The sequence below is a fragment of the Amborella trichopoda genome, chromosome 1 (assembly GCF_054954075.1).
Source record: "Amborella trichopoda isolate Santa Cruz 75 chromosome 1, AtrichopodaSantaCruz75HAP2 v2.0, whole genome shotgun sequence".
NCBI lineage: Eukaryota > Viridiplantae > Streptophyta > Magnoliopsida > Amborellales > Amborellaceae > Amborella > Amborella trichopoda.
In genome coordinates this window covers 58,145,071-58,164,524 of record NC_142336.1, presented here as the reverse complement: position 1 = coordinate 58,164,524, position 19,454 = coordinate 58,145,071, and the positions used below count along the sequence as shown (strand labels likewise).

Below are 19,454 nucleotides of genomic sequence, written 5' to 3'. Positions count from 1 at the left end.
AAAAATTATCAAATGGGTGTGAGACTTGATTTTTTTAGAGATCTGTGCTAAATTTAATAGTGATCCTTTGGGGTCTTACACACATGGGTGTGAGAAGGTCTCATAAGATCATAACTCTTGAAATAATCCTAACAATATTTTACATCAAAATTATATACCATGATAAAATTTGAAGGATACCGTATGTACCTCTACACCTATAAACGCCTTCATATGCCAACTACAGCCAATAAAAAATAATAAATGTTACATAATTCATCTCTTATATACATGTTGATAAATTTCCCTAGTTTTAGACACTGCACAAATTTAATGCATTTCCTCAAATACAAACCCATAAGACCCTCTCTCTCTCTCTCTCCTTTTCTATCCATTAAATTATGTCCTCTCTCTCAATTTATTTCCTTCTCTTCCTCATTTTCTGCCCTTTATTCAATGCCTATTCGTCTCAGAAGTCACATGTTTCTTTCCACATTTACAATACTTTACTAAAATTGAACTTTAAATAAAGGCACCACAGTTAGCACAAGTCTAATACTCCTTAGTATTTTGGTAATTATTTCTCTAAAAGGACATTAAGCAAAACAAAAAATATATGAACAAAACAGACCACAAAAAACTTGGGTTACGTCTTAATCAGGCAGACAAAGCAGAAAAGCTTCACATGTTATTCTGTCCCATTATTCATTCATTCATATTTAACCCCACCATCTTACCAAAGCCCATCACTGTCTGAGCAAACCCTAGAACTCTCTCTCTGCAACTCCATTGCATAATTTAATGGCGGATTTTGAACCCTAAGTCGTTTTCTAATTGTTGAACGCCTGATATTTGTTTCTGACAATTTCATCGGAAAACTCCCATTTCACACCTTTTTCCGGCAGTAATGATCGCATGCTCTTTTTCGGTTGTTATTAGGGTTTAGTGCCTTTAATTGTTGTTTTCAAGGCTTGCGATCAGTGGAATTGGGGTTTGGTCTGCGCTAACTCGCGCTTTAACTTATTTCCTATTTTCTTGAAGCGTTTTTACTGAGCTATTTGCTGGTTCGATCAGTTACAGTGTGATTTAGTGGTTCAGTGTTTTGGAGTTTCTAGGGTTTTTAATCCATGCAATGTAACTACTTTTGCTCATTGTTTTGAGCTATTTCTTCTGAATTTCTACAGTGTGTGGTTACAGTTCTTGTACAAATGTTGCCAACTTGAAATATAGGGCTAGTACTGCTCGATGTTGGTAATGGTGGTTCCATGTCCAGTGTTTTCTGCTAAATTTCCTCTATTTTGTATATAGTTTCAGTGCTTATCAGTAAAAGCACTGGTGCAAAGTATTAATACTGGTCGATGATGGTGATGGCGGCCAGATTTCTGGGATTTCTTAGGGTTTTAGTGATTCTATGCTTCCTGGTACATGGAAATGGCGAAATTTACATAGTCACAGTCCAAGGGGAACCTGTTGTGACCTATCAAGGAGGCATTGATGGGTTTTCTGCAACGGCCATTGATTCTTCTTCAGGAGTCAAGATGGATACAACCAGGTAAGTAAATGACCTGCTTTGTCTGTGTTTTTAATCGGAAATTCGGCTAGAGAGTTGGGTTTTTGCCGGAAAATGATCGTATTTTTTTGCCAGAGCCACCAAAAACTACATGAATTTTTTTTATTCCAATATATTTCCCTTCTTTTTGACATGTCGGGCCAACTGCAATTTCGGGTTTTGTCGGTATTTTGCTGATAAATTCGCCAATTTTTGGACACTGGAGTGGACCGATATTTTGATCTTATTCAGAAATCTTATACGAGTACTTAGCCATTACTAGAAATATTGGGAGATTGGGGTTTCAGGAATTTCCCGAAATTTCGTCTAATATTTCGTCACTATTCGTCGTATTTGATTATGTTCACCTGAAAATTCGAATACAGTTTCTCCCGAAACTTTTGCCACTGCCGATATTTATTCTTCTGTTCTTTTTCGAGCGAAACTTTCGGAGAATATGATATCTTTCGGCAAATTTTGCCCCACATATTTAACCCGATATTTTCCTACACTTTTTCGGATTGAGAAACCGAATTTTAAATTTTCAGTATGTTGCTTTGTATTGTTTCGTCAAATTTCAGCTGATATTTCGGTTAAGTTCAGGTCCAGCTTATATTTTTTTTGTACTTGTACTTTTAGCCTGGCCATTGAAGTTTCTGATGGTGGGGCATTAGGTCATAAATGGGAAAAATTTAGGGCAGTATAGTCATATTGGAGCATGGATGGACGCTGGTTTTTGGTAGTTTATGCAAATACTGGTCAAGTGACTCAACAGGTCGTCAAAGAAAGAATAAATATTTGGACCAAATCTGAATTGACGACATTGCCTTTTATGATGAAAAAATTAATATAAACCAATCCAGCAGGGAGGGGGGCCTGAGGTTGGGGGAGGGAAGAAAAATTAAAGATTAATTCCTTCCAGGCCATGGATTGTGATCTCAAAGTCTGGATTTTGATTCTATGGGGACCTGAAATTTTTGGCAAACTTTGTGATCCATGTACCATGCCTAATTTGGCCATGGATTGTGAACTCAAACTTTGGATTTTGATTCTATGGGTACCCGAAATTTTTTCCGGAATTAGTGATCCTTGTACCATTTCAGTCAGCCATTAAAACCTTTAAAGGAGGCTACAAACTTCAGATTAGCAGTTAGTGTATGCCCCTCAATTTGGTATGAAATAATCAAGCCTAAAATTTAGTCATGTTCATTAAAAATTGGATTGAACAGTTTTATTTTGGAAATCTTTAAATGTCTTTTCTTGAATACATGTTTACCATTGTGAATGATAGAACAATAGGGAAACTCGTCTGCAATATCGATTGATTTCCTCCAAATTTTACAGGATAGTCGAATATCATAAGCTGTTTGATTTTAACATTCTCTACTGCTCTTTTTTATTTGTTTCCCAATATGGGTTAGGAAATTGACACTTGAAACCGTTTCTTGTTTTCTCACTTGTCATTCTGACTCTTTTGGCAGTGAACATGTCGTATCCTATTCCCAACACCTTGAAAAACAACATGACACTCTTCTAAACTCGCTTTTTGAGAAGGGATCCTATGAGAAGATTTACAGCTATCGTCATCTTATCAACGGCTTCTCTGTTCATTTATCACCAGCGCAGGTCAATTAGATTATTGTGCCAATTTTCTTTTGTTGTTTTTTGTTTTTTGGTTGAGTAAGTGGGGAGAGGGCCCCTAACCTTGGTAGGAATTGAGCCTAAGATGTGGTGTTGCAAATTGCAAGCACTAACCAATTAAGCCCAGGTTCTTTTCCTATTATTATACTAATTTTTGCCAACAACTTCTACTCTTTCCGTTAATAACTAACAACTACTATACTTTAACATATTTGAAAGCATACTATAATCAAATTGACTATGGAAACCAGAGTCTATTGAGGTCATTATTTCCCAATAAAATTGATACTAAGAGAGAATGGGCCCCTAACAACTTGGGTCATTTCCTGTTCTGATGAGGTCGCCCTCTTTCCATCACTGTCCATTTCATTGGTTGGTGATGACCTCAGTGGTGTACATTGGATTATCTTATTCTATTCTTCTACTTAAATAATGTAACTCGGCAATAACCAATTATCACAAAAATAAGGAGTAATTTTTAGTCATTAGCTTTGCCTGAGTTTTCTCCATGTCATTTCTCTCTGTCATTTGTGAATGCCTAAAAGGCAGAAGCACTTAATAAAGATCCTAAAGTGAAACGGGTGGAGAAGGACTGGAAGGTCCAGAGGTTAACAACTCATACACCACAGTTTTTGGGTCTCCCAACTGGAGTTTGGCCAACTGGGGGTGGTAGTGAGAGAGCTGGTGAAGATGTTGTGATCGGATTGATTGACTCGGGCATATATCCAGAACACCCAAGCTTTGCGAGCTACAATTCTCCGTCATATGGGCCTCTTCCAAGTTATAGGGGAAAGTGTGAGATTGATCCGGCCACCAAGAGGGACTTTTGCAATGGGAAGATTGTTGGGGCCCAGCATTTTGCGAAAGCCGCAATTGCTGCTGGATCATTCAATCCTGCAATTGATTTTGCATCTCCTTTGGATGGTGATGGCCACGGAAGGTTGGTATATTTCATCACCTTGTAATATTTTGATCATGAAATGTTTAAGTCACAAACGGCTGTTTCAAAAAAAAAAGTTACAAACGTGACCTCTATATTATGATATGTTGTATTGCTGCTAAAAGTCATAAAATCTGCTGTACCTATGTTCTAATGATTATTATTTAAGTTGTTGAATTTGCCTTTGATGTGGGCCTAGCCATTTTTTTCCCCAGAGATGTCTAATTATTGATTTCAGAGGTTTTATTTAATTATAATTAATAATTAATTACTTGTAGGCCTTTGATGTAATTTTTCTATTGTTGGTTTTTGTGTTTTTGGATTTGATTGTTGGTCCAGTCACACAGCAGCGATCGCTGCCGGAAATAATGGGATTCCTGTGAGAATGCATGGTTATGAGTTTGGTAGAGCAAGTGGGATGGCTCCTCGTGCTAGGTAAGATATTTTAGCATGACCGTGATCATTTTTTTTCTTCTTTTCCATGTTTTCGTTCAGTTTCAGCTTGAGATTATTTGCCAGGTTAAATTTTCTTCTTATGTATTTTTTAGGATTGCTGTATACAAGGCCATTTACAGACTTTTTGGCGGATTTGTTGCAGATGTGGTCGCCGCTATTGATCAGGTACTTAAATAAATTTAGGGAATTTATCAAAATACTTATGAAAGATGAACTGTTTGACATTTCATCCATATAGTTTTACTTTATTTCAAAATACCCAAGAAAAGGCATATTATCATGAGTTGCAATTGTTGCAAATGTATAAAATATTAAATAGTGCATCTCTCATGGGTACTTTGATTAATTTGCCATAAATTTAAAATGGTGGTTGGGTAGGCTAGGCATATATGGTTTTTCATAAAATGAGAAGTGCACTTCTGAATTGGAAAAATAAACCAATTTGTAATTACCTTGGTTTTCTGAGAATATTAGAAAATTGGCCACTTTGTCATGATGATCATTAAATTTGTTACGGTAAATGGTGTTAAAAGTTTGAAGGTTTCAAGGACTTCCCAATCAGAGACTGGCGTATGCATTTTAATATCAGAAAAGTCTTATTAGGTATTTTCTGTGACAGAATGTGTAGATTTCATGTTTACTTCTGTATTGTGATAGAAGCCACCCTAAATGTTCATCTGCCTCATATTCCTTTTTGTTCCAGTTAATGTATTTTTATACGACTTCTAGGTTAACAGAACAATTGCCATTTCATAGAAAGGTGTTGGATTCTTCATATAGAGTTTTGGCTATTTCTTGAAAGTTTGTGTTTTTCTGATTCCAATATAATAAGGGGTATGTGGATAATTTAATCTATTATCTCATTGAAGTATCCGTTTGAAACTCTGATGCCCTATTGTCACTGGCATTGACCATTTTTTTCTTTTCTTTTGAGTGAGTATCTTGGGATGGGACATTTCTGAAAAGCTTTCTTGAATAATTTTCATAACCAGGCTGTTCAGGATGGTGTGGACATTCTTAATCTCTCAGTTGGCCCAAACAATCCACCAGCCACTACAAAGACAACATTTCTGAACCCTTTTGATCTGGCGCTTCTTGGGGCTGTAAAAGCTGGAGTCTTTGTTGCCCAGGCAGCTGGAAATGGAGGTCCATTCCCAAAAAGCATGGTGTCTTTCAGTCCATGGATAACATCAGTAGCTGCTGCAGTTGATGATCGCAGTTACAGAAATCATATGACTCTCGGCAATGGCAAACTGCTTCCAGGGATTGGCCTGGCTCGTAGGTTTATCCCTTTGTGTTTTTTTGCTTCCACTGTTAACACAACGTTTGGTACTCCAAAAATATCTCTGACAGATTGTTAAGCATGGTGTTATTGCGACCTTACATGCTATACTGCAGCTGTCAATCTGTTCAATTGATCTTCAGGACGTGCTCTGTTATAATGTTGCTTAACTTAATCGCCAATACTTTGATTTCTTTTGGTTGTTGGAAACCCCATATGTTTAATGGATAGTAATGACATTACTTTTCTCTACGAACTCTTTGACTTGAGCTTATCACTGCAGCTGCGACACACAGCAATCAAACATACAAACTTGTTGCAGCAAATGATGCCATGTTGAACACTTCAGATATATTATTGAGCCCTTCAGATTGTCAGAGATCTGAAGATTTGGACAAGAGTTTGGTGGAAGGAAATATCCTTGTTTGTGGGTATTCATTCAATTTCATATTGGGAGGAGCATCAATTAGAAAAGTATCACAAACTGCCAAGAATCTGAGTGCTGCTGGTTTTGTTCTTGCGGTAGAGAATGTCTCTCCAGGAACCAAATTCGATCCAGTTCCTGTTGGTATGCCAGGAATTCTCATCACAGATGTTACAAAATCAAGGGTAAATTTTTTTCTTTAAACACATTCAGTTCTTATTCTATGTTTATGAAGGTTATACTTTGATCAATTGCATGCTTGCACTCACAAAAATAGGACACAATCTCTCTCTCTCTCTCTCTCTCTCTCACACACACACGTGTGGACACATACCAAAAATAGATTGATAGATAGAGTGGTTTTCTTCTTCAACTCATCAAATAAAAGTTCTCAGGCATATAGTTTTTATGTAATTGCAGGACCTCATAGAGTATTACAACAGTACTACCATAAGAGATAAATCTGGTCGAGTGACCAGTTTTAGAGGAACAGCTATTATAGCAGGTGGCTTGACTCCTGTTTTCCATAAATCGGCGCCCCAGGTTGCTATTTTTTCTTCAAGGGGTCCGGATGTGAAGGATTTCAGCTTTCAGGATGCTGATGTTTTGAAACCGGACATATTGGCACCGGGTTCACTCATTTGGGCAGCATGGACCCCGAATGGCACTGATGAAGTGAACTACATGGGTGTGGACTATTTCCTTTGGTCTCTTTAGTTCTGGCAAACGCTATGGAAGTTGAACTTGTCAATATTTTCTTGTTGATAAGCGTTAACATTTTGAGCTTGTTAATATTTGATACCAGGATTCCATCATTTCTAGAAAATTTTACATAAATGCTAGTGGTTCTGGAAGGACTCAGCTATTTTAAGTTTTTCTAAAAATATACGACATATTTTTTTTTCCCAAGCATTTTCTTCAAACCTCTTGGTAAAGGGAGGAGATGCCCTAAACACTTGCGAGGAAAGAGACAACCCCCCTCCCCTGCTCCCTCAGAATAATAGAAACAAGGAAATCAAAAAAGGAAAAAAAGAAAAGTAAAGAAAAGAAAATGTGAGCTCCACATGTATAATTGTTTGCAATGTTCGTATAAGTGTGTGTTATGGGATAGAAAGGTTGGGCATTCTGGACGTCGGAATCTGTCAAAGTCTTTGGCCGTCTCAAGAAAGTGAACTTGGGTTTCTCTCTCTCTCATTGCATTGTTGCGTGTGTTTGGCTTATTTTTCTTTGCATATGGGGCATTGATGACTCTAATTCTTTTTGCTGATATGGATACGAACAGGGGAAGGGTTTGCAATGATATCGGGAACTAGCATGGCAGCACCTCATATTTCAGGCATTGCTGCCCTGATAAAGCAGAAGCATCGCGATTGGAGCCCTGCTGCCATAAAGTCAGCCTTGATGACCACGGCCACCACTGTTGATCGTGCTGGCCGACCCCTTAGGGCCCAACAGTACACTGGCCTCCAGGTCCAAACCCTTGTTCCTGCCACTCCATTTGACTATGGAAGTGGAGCTGTACACCCAAGAGCTGCTCTTGATCCTGGCCTTGTCTTTGAATCAGGTAGGCTTTCACCATCCGTAGGTTATTTAACTATAATGATTATTAGTTACCTCCAAGGTTTCCATGTTAGCCTTTTTAGCTTTAGAGAGTATATTGCTTATTAATCTTTTCTCTGTAGGTTAATATAGAAGATTGACTCTTTCAGAGGGAACTAAACTAGTGCAGTTTTGTTTTTGTTCGAGAATTGGTAGCTTTGAAGTAGTTAGTCCTTCAACATTATTATGATTTTGAATTTTGTTCTTGTTACAAGTGGTTTCACCACGGAGGCTTCTTTATTAAGCCATGTAGCTTTTTTTTGGTTAAGTTATTAATCCATGTAGCTTCCTATACTATAATGCACATTAATTCGTTTTAATAGGTGGATAAATTAATTCAGTTTTTTACTATAAGGACCATTAAAATTCATATTTTAACTTATTTTAATTTACTTGAAAGTATAGAAAATGGTTCTGCTTTCTTTTCGTAACACAGTCCTAGATAGTGGCTTATACCATCGAGGATTAGTTATCTGCATGGACAGAATTGATTTCCTATATCTCTCAGCTTGCCTGTCAGATTATTACTTGCAGATGTCCCTCGCTCTCTCTCTCTCTTTGTTTGCTTTTTTTGGCCTTGGTCACCTTGTAGGCTCACAATATCTTGATGCACCTTTTTCAAACATGGTTCAGACACTTTTAAAGATTTTGAGAGAGAGAGGAACTCTTTGAGAAAATAATTGTGCCACTAGTAGAGTTTAAAGGTCATCTATAACTCAAAAAGGTCTGTTAGCAAAATGGGATGATAGGGTTTTGAACCCTTCTTTCCAAGAGATTCTCTACATGCAATAATTTGTACATTCTCTCTCTCTCTCTTCCCCCCCAATGTTCTACAAAGTGTGTCTCTCTGATTAACAGCATATGAAGACCACATAAAATTCCTCTGTTCTGTGCCTGGGATCAACCAGCAAGAGGTTAAGAACTTCACAGGCTCAAACTGCAACCCACATAGCGGTTACCCAACTGATCTGAACACGCCATCCATTGTCATTTCAAACCTAGCAGGGACCCGAACTGTGGTTAGGAGTGTGATGAATGTAGCAGAAACAGAGAGTTACAGCACAACCACCTATATTGCTCCTGAAGCTTCACTGATGGTGAGCCCTCCTGCAATGACGCTCGAGGCTGGGGCAACCAGGAATTTCACTGTGACTGTTAGTGTGAGATCGGTGACAGGGACTTACTGCTTTGGTGAGGTTCTACTCAAAGGAGACAGGGGACACATGGTGAGGATCCCTGTTGCTGTTTTGGGTGTCAGTACTTAGGTTTGAATGCTCTCTCTCTCTCTAACCCAAAAGCGCTGCTTTGGTGAGGTTCTACTTGAAAGAGAGAGGGGACACAGGGTGAGGATCCCTGTTTTCAGTGTCCGTGACTCGGTCTCTCCCTCTCCAATTCAAAAACAAAATGCTCCCCATCACCAACCAAAACATTTCATTCTCTTTCTCTCAGGACTTGACACTCAAAATCACCTTGGCCGTTTACAGGCCTCTTCATTAACCTTTAGCTCTTTCTCTCTCTCTCGCTCTCTCTCCGTTTTGTTTTACCATATGAGTTTTGTGATTATATCATGTATTCTTTGTAATCTGACGGAATAAGCTATGAGTGATGTAATTTATATAAATATTAGAGGGGGACTGTTGTGCGCTGCTTCAGGAGAGAACACAACCTGTTTCTTCTCAATAAAGCTTTTTACTGTAATTGTGTATGGAAATCAGAATGCAATACTACGACAAATTTTGTCTTTCTGGATTCTGATGGTTTTGCTTGTTGGATGTGTGGCCATTAAAGGGTCTTTGTAAATAAATTTATATAGTGGAACGTGAATTTAGTCGGAGTGTGATCCTTTGTAGATCATATTAAGTAAACGATGTTTGTTGATACTGGACGAGTGCTGCTTTCAACACGCATCTTAGTGAATATATTAATGGTAAATGCATGGCTGTTTCCCACTTTCCCACTTAAGACGATACTATGAACTTGTTTTTTATGACTTATTTGAAGCCTCAAGTTTTTATCTTTGGACCAAGTCACTAAATTCCCATAACACAGGCAATTTTGGCCATAATGAGAGTGAGAATGTTCACCATGTCAGAGAGAGAGAGGGGGGAAAGAAAAAGAGGGGAGCAGGGAGTTCACCATGATTACAGTAAGAGATGGGCAATTGATAATGGTTACATTAAAAAACAAGCTCTATTTTACCCAAAATCTATTTGTCAGTGTTTTTTTTGAGAGAGAGAGAGGGAGAGGGAGAGGGGGAGGTAGGTTGGGATTGAGGGGTGGCAATTAACCACGATTTCTTTAAATCAGAAGCTCTATCAAAATATTCTCCAATTGTGAAAGATACAACTTTGATTACTAGTTCACTACTAAGCACGCCTGTGGAAAACAAAAAGGGAGCCTCTAGATCCCTTGCCCAGTCTCACCTTCTCATCTATGTAAGTGATTTTCAGTTTAACTTCACTCTCACCACCATACTCAAACTCCAAAGCCCCGACCTTCAATTGTGGGGGCTCAAAGATTACTTGTATCCATTTATCATCCAATGCAATGAGCTTACCTAAGCCATGCAAAATACACATTGATGTAAGTTTTTGTTTAGAACAATATCAAGGTCAGGCTATTCTTTTTAGGTAATTAAGTGGGGATGACATCTGTTTTTGAAAAGGTCAGTGGTTTTTGAAGATATCAGAAGCCAAACCATGCATGCAACTGAGGTATGGGATGTGCTACCATTACCACCTCAGCCCTTTTCCTAGGTCAACCCACTTGGAAAAAACAAAAATCAATGAGGTGGTTACATATCTTTTCACTTGGATTCCGCCTTGAATTTTATGTGAAAAAATGCCTAAATCGTCTTGGAGTTTATGATATCTCTTCACTTGGGTGGCACCTTAGCTTTTTTGCCAAGAAGTACCCAAACTGCCTTGTTTCAGATTTAGAGTCCTAAACAAGCGAGGATGTTTTGCTAAATAAGTCACTGTGCCAATTGACTTAAACACCTGTGCTTGGTTTTGATTCCAAGTTAGGAAGAAGTTTTTCCTATTAAAATATCTTGTTCAAGCTTTCTATTGACATTGAGGCAGGTGAGTCATGATAATGCCCAGCATGGATAGCGGGAAAATGCGAAACAAAAAGGAGACTTGAAAACCAAAAAATATGCAGGTTATTGGCTTAGGTGACTAAAGTGGGGCTAAATTCTCAAAATGCCCTTGCTTGTTCCAAGTTTTAAAGTAGGAAAATAAATTTTTAATAAAAACATATTCTCAAATTAGGAATTTAAAACATACAGGAGTATTTAAGTTATTTGGCCAAAAAGACTTAAGTGGCCCGAATTGCCAAGATAACTTCCATCAGTTTAAAGGTGATCTAGGTATTTTAACTAAAGAAGAGATTTATATAAGGTTGTAAACTTTCTTATAGAATTAAGGTTACAATATGCCGTCTATTTTATTTATATAGTTTAGATTTGTCATTGTCTTAAAAAATGTACTTTTTTTTTACACTATCTTAAACGATATGACCAATCTATACCATCTGATTAAAATGAACGGCATAGAACATTGCAACCTTACTTCTATAAATAACTCCACAAATAAGTTACCACTTCATACAAACCACACCTTAACCAATTTGTTGACAATGTAACTTAATGAAAGAATTTTCTAGAAGTAATCGCTTTGTCGGTAAAGTGATTGATTTACGCATGTTTTTTTCTTAATTGCACCTACCACTACCATTATTTAGGCTTCTTTCTTAAACATGTATGGTTCCTTATACGAACGAGAGAGATCCATTTCTGTTTCTTTCTTTTTACCTTTTAAGGAAACCTCTCCATTGAGGAAACCAAATATGGAGAAGGTGACTTTGTTGTAGACATAATCAGGAGCTTTCACTGTCTGAACCATCTCCTCTGTTTTAAATATGAGGCGACCAATGGCACTCCGATAACCACCTCCAGGTGATGTAGGATTTGAGCAATACACAACATCCCACTCTGAGTCACATTCAAGAGAAACAATACGGGAAATGTTGATAGTTATAGTAATCAAATATTAAGTTTCCTATATTCAGTTATTTTGTGGGATTGTAATTGTAATGGAATTTATTCCCTAAAGGGCAAGAGTTGTAACTCTATAAATCTTTGGCAAACGAGAGTAATCCTTATGTCTTGTTGATTTTTTTTCTCTCTTTTTTTTTCTCTATTTTTTTATTATTGCAAATTCTACAAAAAACTCCAAAACAAAAAAACTAGAAAAAAAAAATGCATTGGTGTATGTATGGTACACCACATGGGTATTCACTTAGGGGTGGTAGAGGGGTCAGGTCTAAGGTTCTTGAAGGCCATCATGAAGCGGAGATTGCGGTTCATCACCACTGTCAGTTCAAGGGCTGGATGGTGGATGATCCCATGGATTACAATCAAATTAAGGTACGCCTCAATAATTCACTAAAAGAGGATGTTTCGATGTTAAAAAAGCCTCAAATCCATCATCTCGACCTCAAGATGGATGAATACGAGAAAAAACAGATTTCAAGTATTGAAAATTGTGCATCTTGTAATGCATTTTTAGACCGTTAATTTTTAAGATTATCAAATGTTCATAAATTTGTTCGATCTATACTATTTTTGAAGCTTCAAATTTTATAATTAAAAATAAAAATATATTTTCAGACCATCATAAAGATTTACGATTACTGAAATAACACCTTTCGATACTATTTCAAAGTGTACCTTACTTTGATTGTTTAGAGTAGAGTCTCACCCTTTATAGAAACCACACCCTTGCGTGCTATGGTGACCATTTGCTACAAATTCTCAAGGCCATTGTTTCTTCTCTAAAAAATAACACCTAGTGCCTGTGCTAGTGAATATTTAGAGAAAAGGATATCAAGGTATAAAGTAGGGTTTTCAGCAATTTACCTCCAAATATAAGAGGATTCTTGACCGGCTGAGAGACACAAAATTCCCCCAATTTCTGTGCCAGTTCAGCTACATTTTTGTGGTCATCTTTGGCAAGCATAACACCCCTATCAGTGTTCACCACCTAGAATAAAACGCACAAATTTTTAGCAATAAAAATATTCATTAAAATGCTATATAATAAATCATCAAGAGTAAAAATGGGCAAAATAAATAGGTTTTAAAATAAGGGAATCTTGTCGAAATAGGCCCATAATTTTAACTATTTTAAGGGATTGTATAATATGAGACCATCTTTTTTTTTTTTTATACAAAGAGATCACAATTATCTTTAGTTATTCGATGTGAAATCTAATGGATGAAAGTGTATTATAATATACAAAAAAATTTGTTTTTAACTTTCTGCCTAAATAATGATACATTGTCAACCACCCGATTTCAAAACTAATGGTTAATAATGATTGTGGCCTCCTTGTATCAAAAGTAAATGGTCTCATTGTATACATTCTTTTAATATTTTACTTTTTTTCAACCATTCAAACTCATGATCATGTGTTTTTTGATGGCTTTTGAAATTAAATGAAAAAGAGATAAAAAAGTAAAATAACAAATATCTTATACGTACAACGTCCCATGTAAAAATGCTCCAATTTTTTGTTGCTTTAAAATTAATTGATTAGAGAGAAATTTATCAAAATGCATCTAAATTATCAACTACTCACTGTACCATTTTCAACTTTTTCAACTCATGATCACGTGTTTTTTGTTGGTTTTTTTTGTAATTAAATAATAAAATGAGTAAAATATTAAATAGTTCATCTTTTAATATTAGATAGTTCATCTCTTTAAGTGTATTTGGATAATTTCTTTTGATTTTGAGATTTCTCTTTCCTAGAATCACATGCACAAAACACTTGGGTTTCTATTGCCACGATGTTTAGCAGGATCCAGATCGGCTTGATCGATTCTTGAGTCTTAATTCAGATTGGCAGGTTCTCACTCAGATCACTGGTTTTTAAAACCCTACTTTTTTCATTTGAAAATTAGGATCCACTTTAAAATGACATAATGAGTATATTGAGAGAGAGAAAAAAGAAGAGTATGTTCCTCAAAAATTGGATAGTCTATCGCATTAGGGCAATTTTTTTATAGCCCCAGTGTGCATATAGATGGTATTTTTTAATGTCACTGGGTTGAGTAAATCACATAATTTTAAGTCCTAAAAACTAGCTAAGAGTTTGCTTGAAGGAGCATATGTACCACTTGGGCAGACTTTCTTCTCAAAACCTACTTTGTTTTTGTTGAAAGGATAAACAATTTATCACAAATATACTTAATTTTTTTCTATTTAGAAAAAAAATCCTCAACTCTTATAAACCTTGCAAAACCTTTTTTCTTAAATTATGGGACTTTTTTTGACTAAAATGACCTTCATATTACCGTGAAGCACCATTTAAAGTACCGTAACGGAGTTGAAATCTTATTACAAACTCCAAATACCGTATTAGTATCGCACCCTACATATCCTACCCAAAACCTTTTATTACTTTACGATTTTGTTTATATTTATCTCTCTAATTATTTTTATATTTATCTCTTCTTTCTCTCTATAATTATTTTTAATATTTATCTCTTCTTTCCCTCTCTAATTCTTTTTTTTAAAAATATTTTTTCTCTTTCTCTACATCTTTTTTCTCGCTAACTCTCTTTCTTTCTCTACTTACTTCATTACTGTTGTTTATGCAGCCATTAAAGTCCTTATGAGTGCTTCTAAAATGAAATGATATAGTGGAACATGAACTCAATGGAAGTGTGGTCCATGTGGACCATACTAAGCAAACGATGTTTGCAGATACCGGACTGTGCTTGATGATTTAAGCCAGTCGGTTGGAAAAAACCCATGTTACCTTGGCATAAAGAACAAACCGAGAAAGGTTCTAATTGGTTAGCCCTTGATGAGGTTGAAGAATATGCCCAGATGAGTGAGCGGTGGGACTGTGTGACCCTTGTGTGTGATGGTGACCTACAGAGACGGGGGCCAAAACCTCATCTATGTGCCATCACACGGCATACATATCGATAAATCATTCGGAAAGTCAGAAATCCACCTTTTAGGGTGAAGTGTATGCATGTGTGAGAGATACCTATATATACTATAGGAGCAGTGGTCGCATTAGGTCTAGGTGACATTGACTCGTCTTTAGAAGAGGACTTGAAATCCACAGACTGGGATTATGACCCCTTGGCTCATCGGCCGGACTTTGGTGACGCGCTAATGAGCCCCTGCTTGGACTGTGGGTCATGGAAAATATTTGGTCTGTCTGATAAAACAAGCGTGGTCTGTAGTCCACAGTTGAAAGTGGAGTGACCCATGATTGTTGATTCCTGAACCATATGGATCTTTTTCCTATCAAATTAATTTAATTGTATTTGGTTTATGATGAAAATTATTTTAGGATTATTATTTGAATTTGTATGAACCCCTGAATATTTAATTTTTGGATTTATAAAATTAAAAATATTGATTTTACAATGGTTTAAATATTCAAATAATATTCTAAAATCTTTTTATTAATTTTAAATATATAAAAATATTATGAGGGCCCATTGTATGTATGGGCCCACCATATTTCTAGAACGTGGGGTCATAAGTGCCTCCCTTGGGTGGCACGCCCCACCCTTATTATCTTTCTTATTTTTTTTGGTGATATGACATGTGGGCATGTGGTTGGAAGATATTGACTAAATATTGACTTGATATATCTTTGAAAGATTTTGTTGAAAGATTTAGTTGACTTGTGCTATTTTATGGTATACACAATATTTTGATTAGATTTAATTTATTTAATTTCTATTGATAAGAATATGGTTTAGGAAAAGGGGATAATAGTTCATGCACTTTTCATAATGTTGATGACCCATTTATGGAATGGATGACTCAAATCTCTCACCCCATAACTCACCAAAGATCAATGATTCATATTCAATCTCATAAGAAGAGGCAAATCAAGGAAAACCCTAATAAACCCTAATTTTCTTCAAAGCCTATAAAAATGATTGTTTATAAAAAATGATTGTCTCTACCCAAAAATCTCTGCATCTTATCTCTTATACCTAATTCTCATTCTCTCTCATATCCCACAAAGAGCACGCCTCACTTAGAATTTCTCTCTCTTAAGAAAAGCTTCTATTTCTCATGAAAGCCAAAGGGTGCACGCACCACTCTCTCATCTTTGATCTCTCTCACACACATTGTGAAAGAACTTAAGGGTTTAGATTATGGAGTTCTTCTCTCTCTTATATCTCAACTATGGATTTATGACTAGGGGTTTTAGGGTTTAGCAAAAAGATAATTCATCTCTCTCAAACTAGGTTACTAAAAGAATTCACCTACGGTTTGAGTTTGTGATTAAAGGGGTTCATGTTCTATTGGTGTGGCTTGGCCGAAACTTGCTTTCCCGGTTAAGATTGAAAGTTGATCATTGATCCTACGCCATCGGATGGTGGTGACTCAGTGTGGGGTGTAATAACCGGTTGAGGTAATCTCTAACACTCTTCCTTTTGTTTCTTGCGATCTTATCTTTTATTCTCAAGCATAGTGCATAATTGTTTCAATGACATCAAGTTGTTAAAATCTAGGTTTTTTTTCTTATATTGATCTTATTTTGAAATTGATCTTATTATTAAAAAAAAAAAAAGTATTCATCGATAAAAGATCACATAGGTCTTTCTTTCAATCACCTCAATAATCGCTATAACAACCTCGGCATATTATACCCTCCCTTATAAAAACTCCCTTCAACTGCATCAGTCGTTTACAATTATCTCGCCCATAAATTGCCGGAAAATTACTTGAGTGTCCAAGGCCAAACAGCTCTTTTTTGTATGTCCTTGGTACCAAAATATCGCCGAAAAAAACGAAGATTATTTTTTTGGCCTAGAACGCTGTCGAAATTTACAGAAAAACTCTTTTTCGTGGCCCTTGAGCACCAGAATCTCGCCAGGAATCATCTAGGCCTAAAGATTTTTGGTAATTGAAAGGGTGTCCTCTCTGACAAATTAGGATGCCACATACAACCTTACATATCTCTCACATACCGTTTACATATCTCTCCTTATTTTTTAGACATTATTTTTAAGAATCTCGTCCTATCCTATTTAAAAGGTGCCAAAGAATTTAGGGGTTTTGAAAAAGAAATTCCCCTCTCCTCCTACGTAACTCTCTCCATTTATCTTCAACTCCGTCTATCTATCTCCCTCAAGCAATAAAGGAAATAAATATATAGGAAATCCCCAAGTGGTTCTCTCTCTAGATATAGAGATAAAGATGAGGAAGAGATGTGATTCTAAATATAATGATACAAATCGAGAAGAAAAGGATCGGTTATCTTGGTGATGATCCGGTTGCAATGTTTATCTAGTCACCTCGGTTATCTTGGTGATGGATCCGGTTGCAATGTTTATCTAGTCACCGTCCCTATTCTTCCCCTTTCGAAAAGGGGGTAATTATATATAATTATAGCACTTTAAGTGCGGGTAGTAGATGATCAATTAATCACCGTTATGAAAGCTTGGGCTTTTATTCTAATTAGGTGAAAACTAAGGTATATTTTTGATAATTTTCCTATTTCTTTCTAGGACTCGTAGGGTGAATGAAAATTTTTGACCCTTCAAAAATTGGATGACCTCTTATCAATACGAGAATATTATTTATTTCGAGAACTTTCAAGTTGCTTGTGATTTTTCCTTCTTGTTTTTATTTTTATTTTTTTGGTGTTCTGTGGTCGCTAAGTTGACTCCGAGTATTTGGAATAACGTTTGAATGATGGTGATGGTGATGATGATTTTAAATTAGTTATTAAATTGAAGAAGTTAAATCCCAAAGTTTGGAATTCTAATAAGGGCGAGTCTCAAATGCTCCCACGTGGAGATAGAATCTTTGACACAATTTGATTATGATCAAAATAGAGCATTGAATTGCATGAATGAAAACGTTTATATAAAACATCAAATTGGGTTGCATATTAAATTTTTTTTTATTAGAAGACGTCGTTTTGATGTTCAAATATCTTTAAATTAATCATCTCGACTTCAATATGTATGGATAAGTAAAAAAAATGAATTTCAAATCCTAAAAATAATACATACCGTAATGTATTTTTAAGCAATCAATTCTCAAAATTTTCAATTTTTTATGAGTATGTTTAGTGTACATTATTTTTAAAATTTTAATTTTTATAATTACATATCAAAACACATTATAAAGCAATCACAAGGATATTCCGTATTGAAATCACATTTCTCGAGACGGTGCGCTTTACTTTGATTGTGAACACAGAAAGAAGGGTCACCATTTCAGATTAAAGTGTCACGTGGCAAGTTCTACAGCCACATAAACATGCTCTCTCTCTTTTCTCTCTTCCCCTTCCTTCTCTGTTTTCTCTCTCTCCCCCTCTCACATACTGCATAGCACTTTGAACAAGATGGATTACCAGATAAGGAATCAAATCAGAATCATGTGGAGTCTCTCTATGTCAGCACACCAGTAAGTAGGTATCAAAATCATTTGCAAAAGAATTCTAATAGAAAAAAATCTCTGCAATCCCCATTAATCCATGCACAGTTCTAGAGAGAACAACCCATTTCCAATAAATGCAAAATCAATAGAGAGAGAACCCAAAACCAATAATTTATATATATAGAGAGAACGCAATGCAAATATCAAGAGAGAAAGGACCCATATGCAAAAAAAAAAAAAACTAGAGAGAGATATTAAAGGATTGATACCTTGGAAAGGATTGAGTCGACGAGATGATTGGGATCAGTCTGAAATGCGATTGAAGAAGCATTTGCTATTGCAATTCTTGACCTGTTCAAGGGGAGAAGAGAAGGAATTTTGCATGAAGCTCTATTAGGCTTTGAAGGACAAAATTGGGACTTGTAAATTCCAGTCTCTGGGCTCTTGAAAGCAGGGTAAAAAGGAAGGGAAGCCATTATTTGTTGTTGCTTGTCCCACTAATTTGGGGCCAGGATGGACTTATGTATCAAAGGGCCCAATGTATTTTCCAGAGAGAGAAACTTAGAGATACCCCATTCTTTCTTTGAAATGTCAAAATCATCCTAATCAATCTGCGAGTATACTTCATCTTTGTGATCCTGATGAGCCACATGCAAAAGTTAGCAACTTTCTCTCTATCTATTGATTGGATGGTTATCACCAGCTATAAAAAAAACGGTCGCACTCGGATAGGGAATGTCGACGATGTCAATCCTATTGGTCCGAGTCAGATTGAGGAAGTTTTAGTGAGAAAAATAGAAAACCACAGGATTTTTTTTTTTTTTTTTTATCTCAAATTTCAAATTTTGAAGAAGTGATCTCTATAATATTTGCTAATCACTTCAAAGGAAAACAAGTTTTAACTCACTCTCTATGTGCATAGAAAGAAATATCATTCCAAGATTACATTGGAACCGCCCAATTTTTCGAGTGAATGATCTAGCTGCTTATAAACTCAAAATCTATTTTTTCCTTCCTTTGAAAATTATCATTTATTTATAATTAAATGAGCCTGAAACTTCAAATAAAAAATAGTCTCTTGAGTTAGTGGTTTGCCCCAAACGAGTAAATGTACGTTACATGCTCTAAAATGAAAACATTACGAG

The 19,454-nt window shown here is 36.1% G+C and overlaps 2 protein-coding genes across 7 annotated transcripts; one reads left to right on the top strand and one right to left on the bottom strand.

Moving 5' to 3' along the window:
- Positions 1 to 724: 724 nt before the first annotated feature.
- LOC18440705 (PA-domain containing subtilase family protein) lies at positions 725 to 9,611 on the top strand. Of its 6 annotated transcripts, none has more exons than XR_016042095.1 (10): positions 725 to 1,531; positions 3,010 to 3,154; positions 3,715 to 4,109; positions 4,449 to 4,544; positions 4,658 to 4,730; positions 5,558 to 5,847; positions 6,131 to 6,456; positions 6,692 to 6,959; positions 7,554 to 7,835; positions 8,729 to 9,611. XR_016042095.1 is itself a non-coding variant. In XM_006850843.4 (10 exons), the coding sequence occupies exons 1-10, from the start codon at positions 1,338 to 1,340 to the stop codon at positions 9,133 to 9,135; spliced, it is 2,472 nt and encodes an 823-aa protein (XP_006850906.2). In that variant the 5' UTR covers positions 725 to 1,337; the 3' UTR covers positions 9,136 to 9,611. The 6 variants fall into 6 exon arrangements, 3 of the variants coding, with proteins under 3 accessions (XP_006850906.2, XP_088704980.1, XP_011625741.1); XR_016042098.1 differs by having other exon boundaries at positions 8,709 to 9,611; XR_016042101.1 differs by lacking the exon at positions 8,729 to 9,611 and adding an exon at positions 7,954 to 8,164.
- A 536-nt stretch (positions 9,612 to 10,147) lies between these two features.
- On the bottom strand, positions 10,148 to 18,805 carry LOC18440706 (Plastid-lipid associated protein PAP / fibrillin family protein). Its single transcript, XM_006850844.4, has 4 exons — positions 18,579 to 18,805; positions 12,792 to 12,915; positions 11,685 to 11,864; positions 10,148 to 10,427 (listed from the first exon to the last, which is right to left on the bottom strand). Exons 1-4 carry the CDS (start codon positions 18,783 to 18,785, stop codon positions 10,237 to 10,239), a joined length of 702 nt encoding a protein of 233 aa, XP_006850907.1. The 5' UTR covers positions 18,786 to 18,805; the 3' UTR covers positions 10,148 to 10,236.
- Between the last annotated feature and the right edge of the window lie 649 nt (positions 18,806 to 19,454).

Bases quoted from the DNA above. Each gene is read 5' to 3' on its own strand.
- LOC18440705 (XM_006850843.4), top strand. From the start codon at position 1,338: ATGATGGTGATGGCGGCCAGATTTCTGGGATTTCTTAGGGTTTTAGTG. The intron at 3,155-3,714 runs GTCAATTAGATT...AATGCCTAAAAG, and splicing joins TTCATTTATCACCAGCGCAG to GCAGAAGCACTTAATAAAGA. The intron at 7,836-8,728 runs GTAGGCTTTCAC...TCTGATTAACAG, and splicing joins TGGCCTTGTCTTTGAATCAG to CATATGAAGACCACATAAAA.
- LOC18440706 (XM_006850844.4), bottom strand. From the start codon at position 18,785: ATGGCTTCCCTTCCTTTTTACCCTGCTTTCAAGAGCCCAGAGACTGGA. The intron at 12,916-18,578 runs GTATCAATCCTT...GTTTTATTCTAG, and splicing joins TCGACTCAATCCTTTCCAAG to GTGGTGAACACTGATAGGGG. The intron at 11,865-12,791 runs GTAAATTGCTGA...AATGTGACTCAG, and splicing joins GAATCCTCTTATATTTGGAG to AGTGGGATGTTGTGTATTGC.